The sequence below is a fragment of the Aplidium turbinatum genome, chromosome 17 (assembly GCF_918807975.1).
Source record: "Aplidium turbinatum chromosome 17, kaAplTurb1.1, whole genome shotgun sequence".
Taxonomy (NCBI): Eukaryota; Metazoa; Chordata; class Ascidiacea; order Aplousobranchia; family Polyclinidae; genus Aplidium; species Aplidium turbinatum.
Genome location: NC_137488.1, coordinates 18,865,279 through 18,880,747, shown reverse-complemented (window position 1 = coordinate 18,880,747; position 15,469 = coordinate 18,865,279). Strand labels below are relative to the sequence as shown.

Genomic DNA, 15,469 nt, shown 5'->3' with positions numbered 1-15,469 from the left:
GTTTTGTGATTATCGGCAAAATGCAGAAACACTTTTTGCAGAAAACATTTATACAGCGGCATTGAAGTCAGCCGAAGAAATCGGTGTCACCAATGCATAGCCTATCTGTCCCACGGCAATGTGTCCGTCAAGTATTCAGAGCAAATACTGGTGGCACCAGTGAGGAATACTATCGCCGCTCCATTTACGTTCCTTACATGGACTCTTTAATCCAGTCTCTGAAAAGCCGCTTCTCAGAGACGAACATGCCTGCATTCATGTTATACCGACTGCATCCAGCGCAGATGGAGGAATTTGACTGTTCAGACTACAAAGCCCTGGTCAAAACCATACACCAATTCTACAACTTTGACAATTTTCAGCAGGACACCATGTCGTGGTATGACATAACCATAAAAGGAAAATTTCCTCAGTCCGAAGACCAGGAAGAATTGGAATTTGTGGACTTGGTGAAAAACATGGAACTTTTTCCAGCTGTACGTCAAGCGATGATAACATTACTATAACCCTCCCCGCCACTACTTGTACAGTAGAAAGATCATTCAGCACAATGAGGCGGGTCAAAACATGGCTCAGATCAACCATGTCTGACGACAGGCTATCTGGGCTGTGTATGATGACTGTCCACAGAAGCCAAATAAACTCGGACAAAAATTCGTTCATCCAAAAAGTCATCGAAAAATTCGACAAAGACCCACGTCGACTTCACTTTTTATTCAAGAACTGAATAACTAAATTGGTGGCTGATTGTTTTTTTCTGTATGATTCAATGTTACGAACAGCTTCATTGAGTTCATGCCTATTTTTGCATGTTCTCGCTTTTTCATTTTTCATCCAACAATTTTCCAGGGGGGGTCAGCTGACCCCATTTGCCCCTATGTGCGGACGCCCATGTGTACAACCACAAAATTAAAAACATAACGGTGATGTAATTTGTGGTCTATATATTTTGGGGTTGACGTGTAGGCACTTTGCAAAGCTGTTGACTGTTACGTCAATAATTGTATTGTGTTCCTTTGTGTCGCCCGACAAATAGTCCTTGCAAGACATTACTTCGGGTGTCGACTCTGTGCTTGCTTTCAAAATGTAAAATTTCTGAATGTTTGTTATTTCAAACTGAACAAAGCTTGACGGTAACGAGGCTTGCTTACAACCCGCAGGAAACTTCGTACAATCAGCCGTATGAGCTTGCCAACTCTACTACCCATGGAAATACGTAGGCTACGATCTAAATTTCGGGCAGCAGCTTGGGCTGATTTCATTAAAAATGAACTCGAGTCATAAACACATTCTGAAGTTTAGAAAATACACACATATTTTTTGTAATTTTTTGGATGGAGAAACTCACCTTTTGGAAACCTGCATATTTTTATACAAATAGTATTCTTGGGCGTATACATGACAAAAACAAAATAAACCATGCCCGTGTACTGGTAACTTTGCAGCAATAAATAGGTCAGAATGGTTGATAGAAACGTTTCAGCTATTTACGTTCACTAACACATCATACATGCGCAATATTACTGAAATTTGAAAATCCACCTGCTGCACTGGTTTGGTTCAGCGTTTGAAACTTTAGGCAACTGGGTTCCATGTTCAATCATTTAAAAGCAATTACTTTAAAGCAGAGGTGACGAACCTGCGGCCCGCAAAACAATTTGACTATGGCTCATGCAACAAAAGATATCTCAAAGCTGTTTTATGCCTTCACTGGTACACCTTTCCTTTGCTATTTTCTTGCCCTAAACACTAACTTTTAGGGTTTAAAGTTAGAAAATAGAAAAGCTATAAGGTAAAGGTGTGAAAACACTATTCACCAACTTCACCTTGTATTTTTGGTCGATTCCAATCTATGACGTCATGGAATTTTGACAAGCGCTAAGTTGTGTGGCCTGATAATTCCTGTGTAATTGACAAAGTGGCCAGCGACCGCAAATAGGTTCGTCACCCCTGCTTTAAAGCTTCAAAAAAAACATGTTAATCAGCTTTTTGTCAATACGATGGTGTGGAGTGCTTATGAAATGTTTCTGCAAACAGAAATAGTTTCTGCAATCAAATAACATTAGTTTGTTAACAAACCCTTATAAGCTCTGCTTCGTACAACTGTAGTTGTCCTGTTCGATTCCTAGTGGTATACACTATACAAGTACAGTAGTAGTGTAGTAGTAGTCCAGTTTTAATCCGGTGATGTCCCCGTTATCGAGGGTGGCCGGATTCACCTCAAAGTTCCGTAATCGCCTTCACACCCTGCCTCCACATCGATCTGTCTAACGCGTCCTCTTTTTTTAAGCCCACCTTGCTGCTTTCCTTCTCAACTTGCCTTTTCCGCGTTTTCTTGGATCTTCCTTGTTTTCTTTGTCCTTCCACTCGCAACTCTAGCGCTCTTCTCAAAACATCATCTTCATCCCTTCTCAAAATATGCCCATACCACCTCACTCCATTCGCCTTCGCCAACTATCAACATTCTCATTCAATCCAAGCAAGTTAAGTTCTTCAGTATTCCTTTTGTCCATCAGCTTCACACCACACATTGCTCTCACCATCGCTCTCCCAGTTCTTCTTAAAATCGCCAATTCGTTTTCCGTAAGCACCATGTCTCACTTCCGTACAGCATTGCAGATCTCACACAGCTGGTATAAATTTTTCCTCTCATTTTCATTTACAGTAAATTTATAAAGATGTAACACAATGGAATCCTGTTGATGCATTCACTACGATATACTTATTACATCTAAATTACTTGAATTAGAATTTTTCTATTCATTCTACAAATCTACACTATAAAAAGTCTGACTAATAGATCCAGTCACACTTAATACAACCACTTGCACATCTCATACAGGCAAGGTTATCTTAACAGTATACAAATAGTAGCCTATTATGGTATAATATGAGTGATTGAGTGTTAACATAAATGTTGCAGCTAAAAATAACAGTTATTCAAAAATCAACTGGTTCCTCAGTGGATTTTATTAACCGCATTCTACAGTACAAACAGCAAACTTATTTCTTTGCAAAATCTTCACAAAAGTTTTCAGAAAAGTTTATGGTAGCCCACAAATCGAAAAGGGCGACCTTACTGCCAGCGAAAATACAGTATAATCCCCAGACACGCAATTTCTTATTGCTTTTTCTTTAAAACTTTCCGATATCACCGCTCAATGAAAGTAGCCCACCATAAGCTATTGCGTCACAATTTTGTAGCTACCATGACAAGGAAAATGCGCGTCAGTCTGGGTTTGTAGTTTCTGGTGCGTGGACGTCGACAGTTATGTTGGTGTAGAGCGGGTAATCATGCTGAGAAATCACCTGGAATGCATTTTCCTGAGTTTCAATAAAGTGACTCAGGTAGTGAGTGTCGTCTGCAGCACACCTACGTCATAATGTAAGCAGCAGCACAGTTGGCTACAGTGAAAGAGAGCGTCATTCAGCTGGCGTTGCCTGTTCCTAATCCTTCCCATGTGAAATCGAAATTTCAACAACCAAGCATGAAGGTAGATAAAGATAAAAATCCTTGTAATGCTACCGATACTACATTATAAATTTTATCATTAACTAACCAGGAAAGCACCAATTATAATAAGCGGCGTATCAACATCTCAAGCAAGCTGGCAAAGCATTAGCATTTAGACCTCAACAGATGAAATCTTACTTTGTACTGGAGATTGTTCAAACCGTCTGAATGCATGCGCATTTGCATTCTGCGCACAAGTAAAAATCTCCTGGGGTTTTTCTCATTTCCCTTTTCTTGTTTGTGTGGTACCATTTTGTACCTGGAAACATTGTCCTTGTCAAAGTATCACATGAAAATAAGGAAGATGTCACTAGCTATAGCTATAGAAGTTAATTTACTTCTAGAAGTAAAGCGAAGTATCTTCTAACTGAAAGAATCTAATAGATGTCAAACCAGCAATGTTCGATATACAGTAGCCTACACCAGGGGACCGCAAATACTTTTTGGTGCAACCCAAAAAGCAATCGTTCGAAATCTTCGCGACCCAAACGTTTCGGAATGCGCAAAACACTTTGCAAATTAATATCAATTCCATTACGGTCGTCCCCGCTTATTAAAGCCACATCGGGACCGGACGATTTTGGCTTATTAAGTGGGGGACAATTTTCTACCACTCCTATACCTTCAGTAATTCCGGAATGGACCAAATTGGGCTTAATAAGCCGGTGGACCTATTAACCGTGTGCTTCGTCGTCGTCGTGCAAGCCTCTTGAGCCGAGGGTCTATCCTTTTACCACCCCAGATTCACGATGTTCCCGGACTACACTGGAAGGCTACTACAGAGTAGCCAGTCTTTAGTTTCATCATCCATGACACGCAGACCTTCCACTCCGTTAGGTGGTTTGAAGATGGTACAATCATAGATGATGTGGTCTGCGGTCTGTTCCTCGGCACCACAATCACAAAAGGAGGAAGAGGCCGATTCCCCAATCCCATTGGTGCATATGGTTGAGCGGAAAAGCCCGACGCCCGTACGAAGACAGTTGAAGCGCACTCATGCTTTTCTTTGTAGTGTCAGGCCGATGGGGCATGTGTCGGCGTCGTGGATGAACGAATGGAGTCTGGTGGTACTTGACTTCCCTTCAGAATTCCATTTATAGTCCGCCCAAGTAGCCACAGAGAGGAAGTTCATCTGCTTCGTTGATCAGAAGTTGAGCGACTGGTACGAATGGATGTCTTGATTTCAGTCGACGGGGGGTGCTGGTTTGGGGGAGCAGAGATCTTGTGGTGGAGAAGGTGGTTAGGCTCTAGTGCCCGTCGGCCAAAAAACAGAGTGGCTTCTTCGCGACGAAGCTCAAAAGGTTGGGTGCCAGCGAGAATGGCAAAATTGTCCAATGGTGTGGGACGCAGGCATCCGGAAACTGTGCGCAGGGCGCTGTTTATGACAGTGTCGATGTTATGGCAGTGAGCACTGCGGCACCAAACAGATGCACAGTACTCTGCTGAAGAGTAGACAAGGGCTAAGGCTGCTATACGCAAAGTGTCAGCACTCGCCTCCCAGCTGGCGCCTGCCAGGCGCTTGAGTAGTGCAGCGCGCGGGATGTGAGTTTCTTGCGCAGTGACACCAAATGGTGGTACGATCTGTACGATATGTGTACGATCTGTCTAGTGCCACCCCAAGATATTTTGGTTCGGGGAAGAAGTACAGAAGTTTTCTATTGTAGCTCACGATCAGTTTCCCGACTGTGTAGATGGAAAGCTGCCGCCAATGCTTTGGTTTCGCTGAGTTTCAGTCGCCAGCTCTGGAGATAAGCTGAGGGAGTTTTCATGGCCTGCCTCAAGGTGTCTTCCAGGCTGTATAACCGTGAGCTTAACTACTGTACTGCAATCCAAAGTATAAATTTTCTTGTAGCCTACCAAATTGTACGAAACTCAGCACATCAAAGACAATATGATTGTATTTATTTTTGCCATACAAGTTATATTTATGGTAAGTTTAAACTGTTTTGCGACCCACTGCGAATGGTCTCGCGACCCAAATTTGGGTCGCGACCCACTATTTGCGGACCCCTGGGCCCTACACGACTCGCACCACAGCAATATGTTTTCAGAGGTTTTGTTCCAGTAGGCTATGTGTGAAGTTAGACATTCACCAGAAATATGGTCTGTGCTTGATGAATTGCTTATGATATGTACAACATGTAACAATGCTGCCACCGTGCCAAATCTTTGTAGGCCTATTCGCTGTTCAGTAAACCATTTCAGTTTCGAGCACGCTTTATCGCACTTGCGTTTTGTCGCTTCTACCTTTTTCCAGACACCTGCTATGTGATAGCAAAGTAATATTTTTTGTTTAGATGGTCGGCACTAACTGTTTATGGTTTACAAAAGTTACCTCTTTACCCAAATTGTAAATAATATTTGGTCAACAAAAACATAAAGTTACCAACCTCGCTATAGTTACAGGATACCTTGTGATGTTACGTTTACCCAATAACTTCAACCGAAAAAACATGTCATCGTCTTCACCTCCCCAACCCCAAAACGAGTTTGAATAACCGTTCACTTTTTGAAAAAGTTCCCCTGTCATTTCTGACACTCCACCTGTCAATACAACCTTTCGATGAAACCAACTATTTTAAACCAACTTAAAAAAAACTTTATTGTGTAAGGTACAAATACAAAACAGAAATTTTTACGAGAAAATTGTAATTTACAACTTTAGTGCAAGAAGGGCACATATCTCACATGACAAAAATAACAGACCATCACACTGCTATCATAGATTGTTGCGCTGTCTTGGGGATATATTAAAGGATCTTAATTATTTTTCGGTGTTGGTTTTAATTTTCCACATTGAATAAACGCAGCTCAGTGCTTGACCAACGTTCGAAAGGGTGTCGGTTCGACTCCCACATTGAGCATGGGGATTTTTCTGATAGGTTTTGGCATAACACGCTTAAAAGTAGCTATGAAGTTTCTTCCTTCTATCCAGGCATACCCCCGGTAGTTGAAGATTTACCCAGAAAGTAAAATCCGTCATTTTTACATTGATTCAACGTTTGCAGACATTGAATCAATTTAAAAATGACGGATTTTGCTGTCTGGGTAGTTTAAAGGGACGGAAAGGCAAGGAAGCCAATCTTCTTGTCCACCTTCAGGAATGCCTTTAAGTGTCCTGCCAAAGACACAGCCGCATGCTCTTGAGAGGTGTCGAACCAGGGCCCTTGCGAAGGTCGAACCAGGGCTTTCACTACTCGGCTATACAGCCGAGACATAAGCCTGATCAACACAGTAACAAAAAATACTTACCAAAATGGAGAGAATAAAGTAATGCTTCAACCTTCTTCGACAACTAAACTGTTTTAATCATTCGTGCTTAACAGTTTAGTTTCAGAATGGTTGCAAACGTCAACTGTATTTTGTGGTTTTTATTGGTTAGTCAAATTGACCAAAATTTCTAAACATTTTGCTCTTAACACAGTAACAGTTCCAAAAACGAAAACCTATCTTTATTGCTTGAAACCTTGAAGAGCTTGAAACCAACCCAGTACATTAAAACGTGTATATTTAACTGTGGCGAGTTGTATAAGCCAGCAGAAATAATACTTACCAAACATGCTTTTATATTTCAGTTGATAAAAGAATTTATTGATAGCAACAGAAAGATGACGGGGTCTATTTGAACAGTTGTACATTGCTTTGTCGTTTTCCAATATCAAATCAACGTCATGGAATATAAAACAATCAAACGAACCCCCTTTATCCGCCTCTACGAACCCAATGTTCATCAGTTTAGCGCGATTAAATTTTCCATCACCATACTAAGAAAAAAATGAATCGAATAATGTCACAACCTGGGTTAGATCAATTACAATCACAATTGAATGTAATTGATAACATATTTTCATGTAATTGTAATTGAGACTTTTTGTTGTGCAATTGTAATCTCAAAACATTTTGGTCCAAATTACTATTACACTTAGTAAGTTGAACGCAAAATATCAGTACTTTTATTGAGCCTGAGCCGTTAGTTTGGGTTCAAAAGGGACTTCTACATCGCAGGGGCGGATCTACCGGGTGGGCCTGATTGGTATAGGCCCACCCAGATTGACAGTGGGCCCACCCAAAATAGGATTGATAAAAAAAAACATATTAATGTTCAACACTAGAACAACCAAGTGCATAAGATAAGACATTGCAGTTGCTTGATGTATTACTAGAGGCTCTAGCTGGCTTTTCCGAAACCAGTGGACAAACGAAAATAGAAGCAGAGTAGCTCAGTACCGTAGATACAAACGAAGAAGTTCGTTTTCATGCTTCTGACTTTTTGCAAACTGTTTGAAAACAGCGATTTTGCCACCAAGGGCCTGCAGAGCTCAACACTTTGTGTGACAGACTGTATATCACTGATTGAAACACTGAAAGTTACATATGCAACTTTCCGCGAGGATTCGAAGGGTGACTGTGGTGACGTGCTCAAACTGACAGAAGAACTGATGGTAAAACATGACATAAGTAACTGGGACGTGGTTGCTTCTCGTGAACGCAAACTGCCTTCGAAGTTTCACAAGTCTGTTGTAGCCACAACGCTGGGAAAAACATCAGCTGTCAAGAGCAATGAGGATTTAAGGGCGCTGTGGAACTGTATCCTTGACAGGCAGACAACGGAGTTAAACTGCCGCTTTATGGACGCGTAGGGATTAATGAGAGCAGCGGCCACTTTTGTACCTGGATCTGCCACTTTTGGCAAACAAACACATTCTAAATGGCCCGTGTGCGCTGTATGGCATTGAGATCGCAGATGCTGAACATGCTGTATTCATTCAACACATCAGACGGAAAATGGATCGGAAAAACTTTCCTACATTAATTGAAGTAGGCCTACTGGACAGCTGCCCTGCTGACATTTTCCCGAACATGAACAGTGTTTTAAGTTCCATCATAACACTGCCTTCCACGTCCTGCAGCATTGAGAGACCTTTCTCCGCAACAAACAGGATCCAAAAGCGCTTGAGATCATCATTGAAAGACAACTCATTGGCAGTTCGGATTATGATGACATAATCAACTTTTTTAACTCGAAACCTAGGAGACTCCGCCTTGTGTAGAAGTTCCGGTAGTCCGGTGACACTAAGCTTTTGTATGCTGGCCCGCCGTAGCATTATTGGTAAAAAGGCCCACCAAGATATTTCCTAGGCCCACCCATAAATTACGTTCTGAATCCGCCACTGCTACATCGCAACCTAATTTTTATTAAATGCAATTCTACTTGTTTTTGATGAAATCAAACTCTAAAAAATCATGGATGGACATAAGTATTGAAATATTTTAACATTGAAAGAAAACTAAATTTCTATCTAAACTACAGCAGTTTATAGACTAATCGTCTCCGTCTTCTTTACAAATACTTTGCTATCTCTTGTACTACTGTACAGTAATAATACCACAAAAAGTGCCTAATGCCTAAACTTGCCTGATTGATAATGTATATTCTGTATTCAAGCTGTTGGCGTTGTAGAATGGGGTGCATGTACTGCAGGAAATAGAGCAAATGTCTCATACGGTCTCGAAAAGGGATGATTATAGCCACCTAGGTCAAGAAAAAGAGTATGGTAAAAGGGAAACTCGGCATGCGACAACTCAGCAAGTGCTTCTTAAACTCAGCAAGTATATTTCAGCTACTGTCCAAGTCAGCAAATGAGATTTTCAGCTAGCATCGGACTTGTATGGTCATCGCTTGCTAAACTTGTGACATGCCAAGTTTTCGGCTTGCTCAGTTGTCACTTTCTCAGTTTCATCGATCGCTAATTTAGCCACTTGCTGAAATATTGCTAGCTCACTACTCATTTGCTCAGTTCACAACTGCTGATTTATCGGAGACTCCAGAAACAAAGAACTCGTGAAGTAAATAGTCCATTTGAAACGAGTTGTAGAAAACATTCTAGAAAAAAATGCAGCAGGAGTGAACAAAAAGTGCTCAATGACAGAGTCATGTGAAAGCAGCAATGAACTCAAAGTACTTAAGCGTCGTCTTGTCTCTGCGTAAGTAACTGCTCCGCCTAGAAACGTAAAGGGATAATATTGTTGCAGCTGGTTTGGTTGGTTTTGAATCTTTATCCTCGGACTGACAAAGCCTTGATGGGTTATTCCTGGTAGTTTCGCGTACTTGTAGAGGCTCTTGACGCAGGGCCGGTTACCGAGATTGGCAGAGTGAAGTTTTCCGATTGTTGAAGTGTTGTTGCCGGGGAATTATTCCATTCACTAGGTGCCGCTGAATGAAGAGCAGTCCTGAAATGCGTTGCTCAAGCGCATACCCGAAAGTCGAACCAGCGCCGCGTGATCTTGAGCCGGGCGCGTAACCACCGAGTTAACGAGGCGGACTATCAAATGAACACTTGAAAATCCATATATACGGTTTGTGTGATATAATTTGTGAAAATTATTGTTTCAAGGTTGTTGTGGTGAGTTACCTTTGAACGTGCAATGCAATGGACTGGTTTGTGATATCCTCCATTCGAAACAAAAGGGTTGTTTTCTTCTGTTGTGGCCATACTTGCGGGATTTTTTTTGAAAGATACAAACAGTTGACCCTGTGGATTGTATGTAGAGTTAGGGATTAAGAATATGCAAAATTGAAATATATAATAGTGCCAGTGGTGCTGCAAGCACAGATATGTTTTTTCACTTTAAATAGGTTCATGAAAACATGGCCACCTGAAGATTTGGCCTGATTTGTCACATTTTGCAGATTTTGATTACAGCTACTGCTAGTGTTTGACTGACATTTTTTGAGATGTTTTTACTTTTTTGCGGTTTCCTAATGACATAAAACTTTTTGTTGCCTTGGGGAAGCAGTAGCAAATGAGAAAAATTTAATTGAAAAATGCAAAATCAGACTGTTATTGAAAATTAACAGTCTGACTGAAATCTTCGAAATCAAGTTTTCTTTGTTTTTCAACATGTGAAGATGTTAAAACCTATTGTGTCATCTGGAGAAAAGAATAAAGAAAGCGTAAAAATATAATTTTTAGAAAAATTTATTTAAACGTTCGCTCAAAGTTAGAAAAACCTGGAAATTTCTGCAAAATGTGACAAATCAGGCCGTATCTTTAGGTGGCCATGATGAAAATCATTTCTATCTAACTAATATGGTAATGAAAAGTAAGCCCTTCTCTTTTTTGCAAGGAGTCTTTTTTGAGCAGAGACTAAATAAGATGAAGAAATGTTGCATCAAAATAATATTTTATTCTATTCACTCCTAATTCAGTATTTAATTTTCTGCTTATGATCCAAACTTTTTCTCAGTTTTGTGTTTTACACAACTTTCATAGAAAAAAAAAACACCAGCGCTGTTTTTTCAAATCGTTGTGTTTTTTGTCTCACTGATGTAACGAGGATCTACTACGCTTGTGCAAATCAAAGTTAAGGCAAAAATAAACTTTACGAAAAAACCAGATCCATCCTTCCCATCAAATTATAATCAGATAAATCGGTTGACTACTTTTTGTTGGAATGTTATATGGCAGTGCTCTTCAACCTTTTTGTCCGTGGTACACCTTTTTTTAATTTTTAATAACTTCGTATACCTCGCAAATAGCAATGTTTAATTGTGCACAGGAAATAAAGTGATTATAGTGATTATTTGTTAAAGTAATTATAGTAGTCTTGAACTGGGCACAAGAAACTACGCTTGCAAAAGTGCAAAAAATGTCAAAATTTAAGTTGATTTAATGACTAGCTTGTTGTTGCATTGTTTCGGCAAGTTGGACATAACGTGGTGTTAGCTCTTTCTCTATTCCTCCCCGCATTAAAGAATCAATGTCAAGTATCGAGTTTCGTTTGTTTGACTTGATCTCAACAAGACTGAAAAATCCTTCTTCACACAAATGAGTGATAGGCCTAGGCACCTGCACCAAGACATCAATGGCTTTTTGCGCGAGATTTTTGTATCGAGAAATTCAAGAAGAGAAACCCAACATTCTGTGTAATCCACTTCTCGGAACGAGTATGTTTGATTTAAATCAGCCCGTAGTTCCAACAATTCCTCATCCTCAGTTGGTTCGTCATTAAATGGTTGGATAATCCACGAGTTTGCTTCCAGACATTGTTCGTTATCTTCAGGAAAATACGTAGTCAAATTGTCAGCAAGTAATTTCAGGTGACCAACAATAAAGGCAGACAAGTTATCTTCAGTAGAAACGTCCTCAAACTCCCAGAGACTCTTTCATGTATTGACTTAATACAGGAAAGTCATTGAAATTCCTCGACAAAGCACTCTTTTTCCAGAATGCAATTTTCATCTTCAGCGCATGGCTCTTGCTAGTTGACCGAAATATATCACCCCCTCTCCCTTGAAGACTGATGTTCACTTGTTTCAAACGATCAAAAATCGAGGCCAAGTATTCCAATTTTGCAATCCAGAATGTGTCACAAAACTTGGAAGCCCTTGGGTCTCCGTGTTCAGTGTAAAATGCCCCTAATTGTTTGCAAAGTTCAAACACACCAAAAGAACTTTCCCTCGCGATAGCCACCGTACCTCTGTTGTGACTTCCACTATCACAAATCTAAGCTGTATACCCTTCGTATACCCTTCTCCAGCTGTATACCCTAGTTTTGATCTGGTATACACTTGGGTATACAGTATACCCGGTTGAAGAGCACTGTTATATGGTGTATGCTTTTTAATTAATAATGTGCACCACTAGACTACTATGTCAAGAAAGCAAAAAATGAAGTCTGACCACTAAATGAATTTAATACTCAGTACGCTAGACGTTAAAATGACTTAAAGAAGTTGCACAATTACGCTTGAAATGACCACGAAGATCATCATCGCAATCCAGAAAAAAACGCACCAACACATATTTGTTATCTTAATTGTACTTGTAGTTTTGGTGGAGAGATAGAACATTTTGGTAATCTGTAAAGTTGAATCTCGTTGAGGTCTTGAAACAAGTTGCTTTTGATTGCATCTGTTGAGTAAAGTCTTATTTCAGGTGGAGTTTCATCTTCCTCTGTCGTTTTGTTTGATACATCCTTCGAGAGTGGAACTGGATAGCGAAATAAGAAGCTTTCGGTTCCCTGAAGCAAAACAAAACCACTTGTTCTCATATTGCATTGATAATATTCGATAAGAAACTCACTTTTGTCTCAAACAGCTTGCAACGCAAAACAAACATGTCTACGCCGCCTTGAAAATGCAACAAACTTTACTCTAAGGGACAAAATAAAGCAGAAACAACCGACTAGAGTAGCCTATTACATAACTACTGTTCTATTTACTCAGATAATAATTGGTATTGGGAGGTTTTTAATTGTAGCATTTGATAAACATTGGGATTTCTTTATGTCTGACAAATCTGCGAAAAATAATTCTTTGAACTTTTTATTGTTTATCTGTTTGTTGTAATCTTGATGACCGTAACCTCGTTACGGGGACAATACGTGACGAACTTAACTAGGTTTTGGAGATCAGTTTGTATCCGTACAACAATATTGCAGTGATGAAGCTAGATATAAAATTTTAGAGGGGGCAAAAGCAACTGTTGGAGGGAGAAATATTTTAATGTTTGAAATGAAGAGTTTGTTTAAAAATATAACGACTGAATGCAGCCAAACATTTATGAAACGTCATTTAAACATAGCACAATGCCATTTAAACGTTGCAATAGCATTAAAAACATATTTTTGGAGGAGGCAAGATAAAATTTGGGATGAGAGGGCGATTGCTAGCCCCCGACCTTCCTGTGGCCACGTCCTTGTGTTTTTGTTTACCGAGACAGAAAAAAAAATCTCTTACCAGACTCAATCTAAAGATAAAGGCAGTGGTTATATTTCCCGCAATAGTGTTGCCAGAAAAAGAATCCTGCCCTAATTTAGAAAAAGTTTGAAGCCGTTGAAAAACAAAAACTTGTGATTTGAAAAATTTTGAAGTCCTGCGCTGATAACAAGACCCTAACCTTAACTCTAAGTCTAACCCATACCTTAACTATCTCTAACTTTAATTGCAACTATGGCAACATATAGTTAAAAATAGCCACTTCGAAAGACAATATATATAGTAAGCCAACTAACCTCATGGGACACGTATAATACATATACAACATACATCAAGATACTGGCGTACAAAGTTTTGATCCAAGTTTTGGATTTTTTACAAGCGCTGACTTCATAAAAAGAAACAAACAGTTGGAAATACGTTTGTTGTAAACTCAATAAATTTGCTCGAAGGTCTTCCATGATATATACTTTTAAAAATTGAATAAGCTGAGTAGGTTACTGTATAGGCTATTTGAAAATATATCAATTTGTATTAGAAACGTCTCTTCTCACTGAACAGATGCAACGCGAATGTAGCATACCGTATCGCATTACTATACCCTGAACAAACAAAACGGTAATAATAGTTGCCAGAAATACTGAACAAAAATTCTGCGTTCAATGACCAAGTCTGAGTAGGCTAGGCGTACAATAAAATGCAGTTTGTTGTAAAATAAGCAAAATTGATCAGAAAAAATGTAAAACAAAAAAAAATATTTTTTTTGTTATTCGTAGCCTACTGTCTGTAGCCTATAGGCTACTACTACCATAGATAACTTATATATAAGATATCTATGCTACTACTAGTCACTGCAGGCAAAAGACGTGAAAATAAGTATTTACCAATCTAGGCTAGCTTTCTGTAGGCCTAAAGCAATCAGTCCAATAAACATAATATTGTCTGACTAGCTACACTTAGTCTCTATGATATAGCTACAGTCTTTTATAAGGCTACTCCAAAAGCAATTGGATTTTATACAGTTTGTTAATGTATAATTATAATTCATCTTATACAACTCTATACACGCCAAGTCGCACAATGTTGTACTAGTTAGGAAACTTTATTAGTCTGAGCCTATTGTGGTTGCTTTCTTTTACATTACTTCTGCTTTGTTTTTAAGTCACACTATAACCAGAGAGCCAATAACGTATTGGCTCTAGTGAAGAATTAGGTCAAAATTCAAACACAATTTATTCTCGTTCCCTGGCTAACTGGCTTTATCAAAGGAATTGAATTAAATTGATCAAAACACAGGTCGATTTCTCAACATGGATGCCATATGCCGCTGAATGTATTTCTCTACATTAAAATTCCATGATGGCAGTTTGATTTCACGAGTGCTCTTCTATCTTCTCCTCCGTTGTTCTTTCAGGGACCTCAAATTTATTCCCATTGCAATTTTTGTCTGCAACAACCTTAAAATGACCCCAAATAGAGTACAAAATTTACCATCTGGCAGCATCCGTTTTTCAACTCGATCGGCTGTTGCGTTATGTACTGTAAATTGTCTCAACAAACGTCACAATGAAGAAAATAACTTTTGAATGAAGGATGCATCATTCACTCAACAATGATGTAGTAAATTGCAGGCTTTAGGAAATATCTCAAAACATTTGGCTGAAGGTTATAGGTCTTGTTTGGTTTGAAAGCAGTTTAAAAGTATGTTGCAAAAACTTACCTTGCTGGTCATGATCATGTTTTGGCGGCTAAATTTCTCGCATTATATCAGCTATATGAACTTATTTTTATAGATTTATTTTAGATAAATTTCCGTATAATCCATATTGGTGTAATGTTGTAGGTGTAGGCTATCTTACTATAGTGTAGGCTGGGTAACATAGTTGCGTTTTTTGCATAAAATTTGGACGAGGGACCGTAAACGTTGTTATTGCCGGCCGGGTATGTATTATGTTAAAACAAGCCCATGCAACGCTGGCAGGGGAAATTTTCCTTATTTGAAGAAATATTTGGGCTAATGAGAAAGAAAATTGAGATTTGGTAGTTTTGAGGAAGGTTTGCCAATTGTTACGGAGACTGAGATTTTTCTGCCAAATAGCCACAGTTTAAAAAATTTAAATAGGTAGAAGTGCTAGGGAAGTTTATCAACTTTAGCCTACTGGTTCTCATCTGCCATGTAGCAACATTATACAAGTCATATTTTGACTTTACTTGGCATATTGCCCGTTCAAGTC

At 39.3% G+C, this 15,469-nt stretch overlaps 1 protein-coding gene across 1 annotated transcript; it reads right to left on the bottom strand.

Moving 5' to 3' along the window:
• Positions 1-2,583: 2,583 nt before the first annotated feature.
• LOC145786852 (beta-1,4-galactosyltransferase 4-like) lies at positions 2,584-13,769 on the bottom strand. Its single transcript, XM_082598593.1, has 8 exons — positions 13,532-13,769; positions 12,341-12,538; positions 9,928-10,047; positions 8,931-9,047; positions 7,068-7,278; positions 5,905-6,058; positions 3,653-3,773; positions 2,584-3,309 (listed from the first exon to the last, which is right to left on the bottom strand). Exons 1-8 carry the CDS (start codon positions 13,694-13,696, stop codon positions 3,229-3,231), a joined length of 1,167 nt encoding a protein of 388 aa, XP_082454719.1. The 5' UTR covers positions 13,697-13,769; the 3' UTR covers positions 2,584-3,228.
• Positions 13,770-15,469: the final 1,700 nt, after the last annotated feature.

Coding starts and splice junctions, on each gene's coding strand:
- LOC145786852 (XM_082598593.1), bottom strand. CDS start 13,696: ATGGAAGACCTTCGAGCAAATTTATTGAGTTTACAACAAACGTATTTC. Junction 12,539..13,531: donor TATTATACGTGTCCCATGAG/GTTAGTTGGCTT, acceptor GTTTTGCTTCAG/GGAACCGAAAGCTTCTTATT. Junction 10,048..12,340: donor TCTCTCCACCAAAACTACAA/GTACAATTAAGA, acceptor TACAATCCACAG/GGTCAACTGTTTGTATCTTT.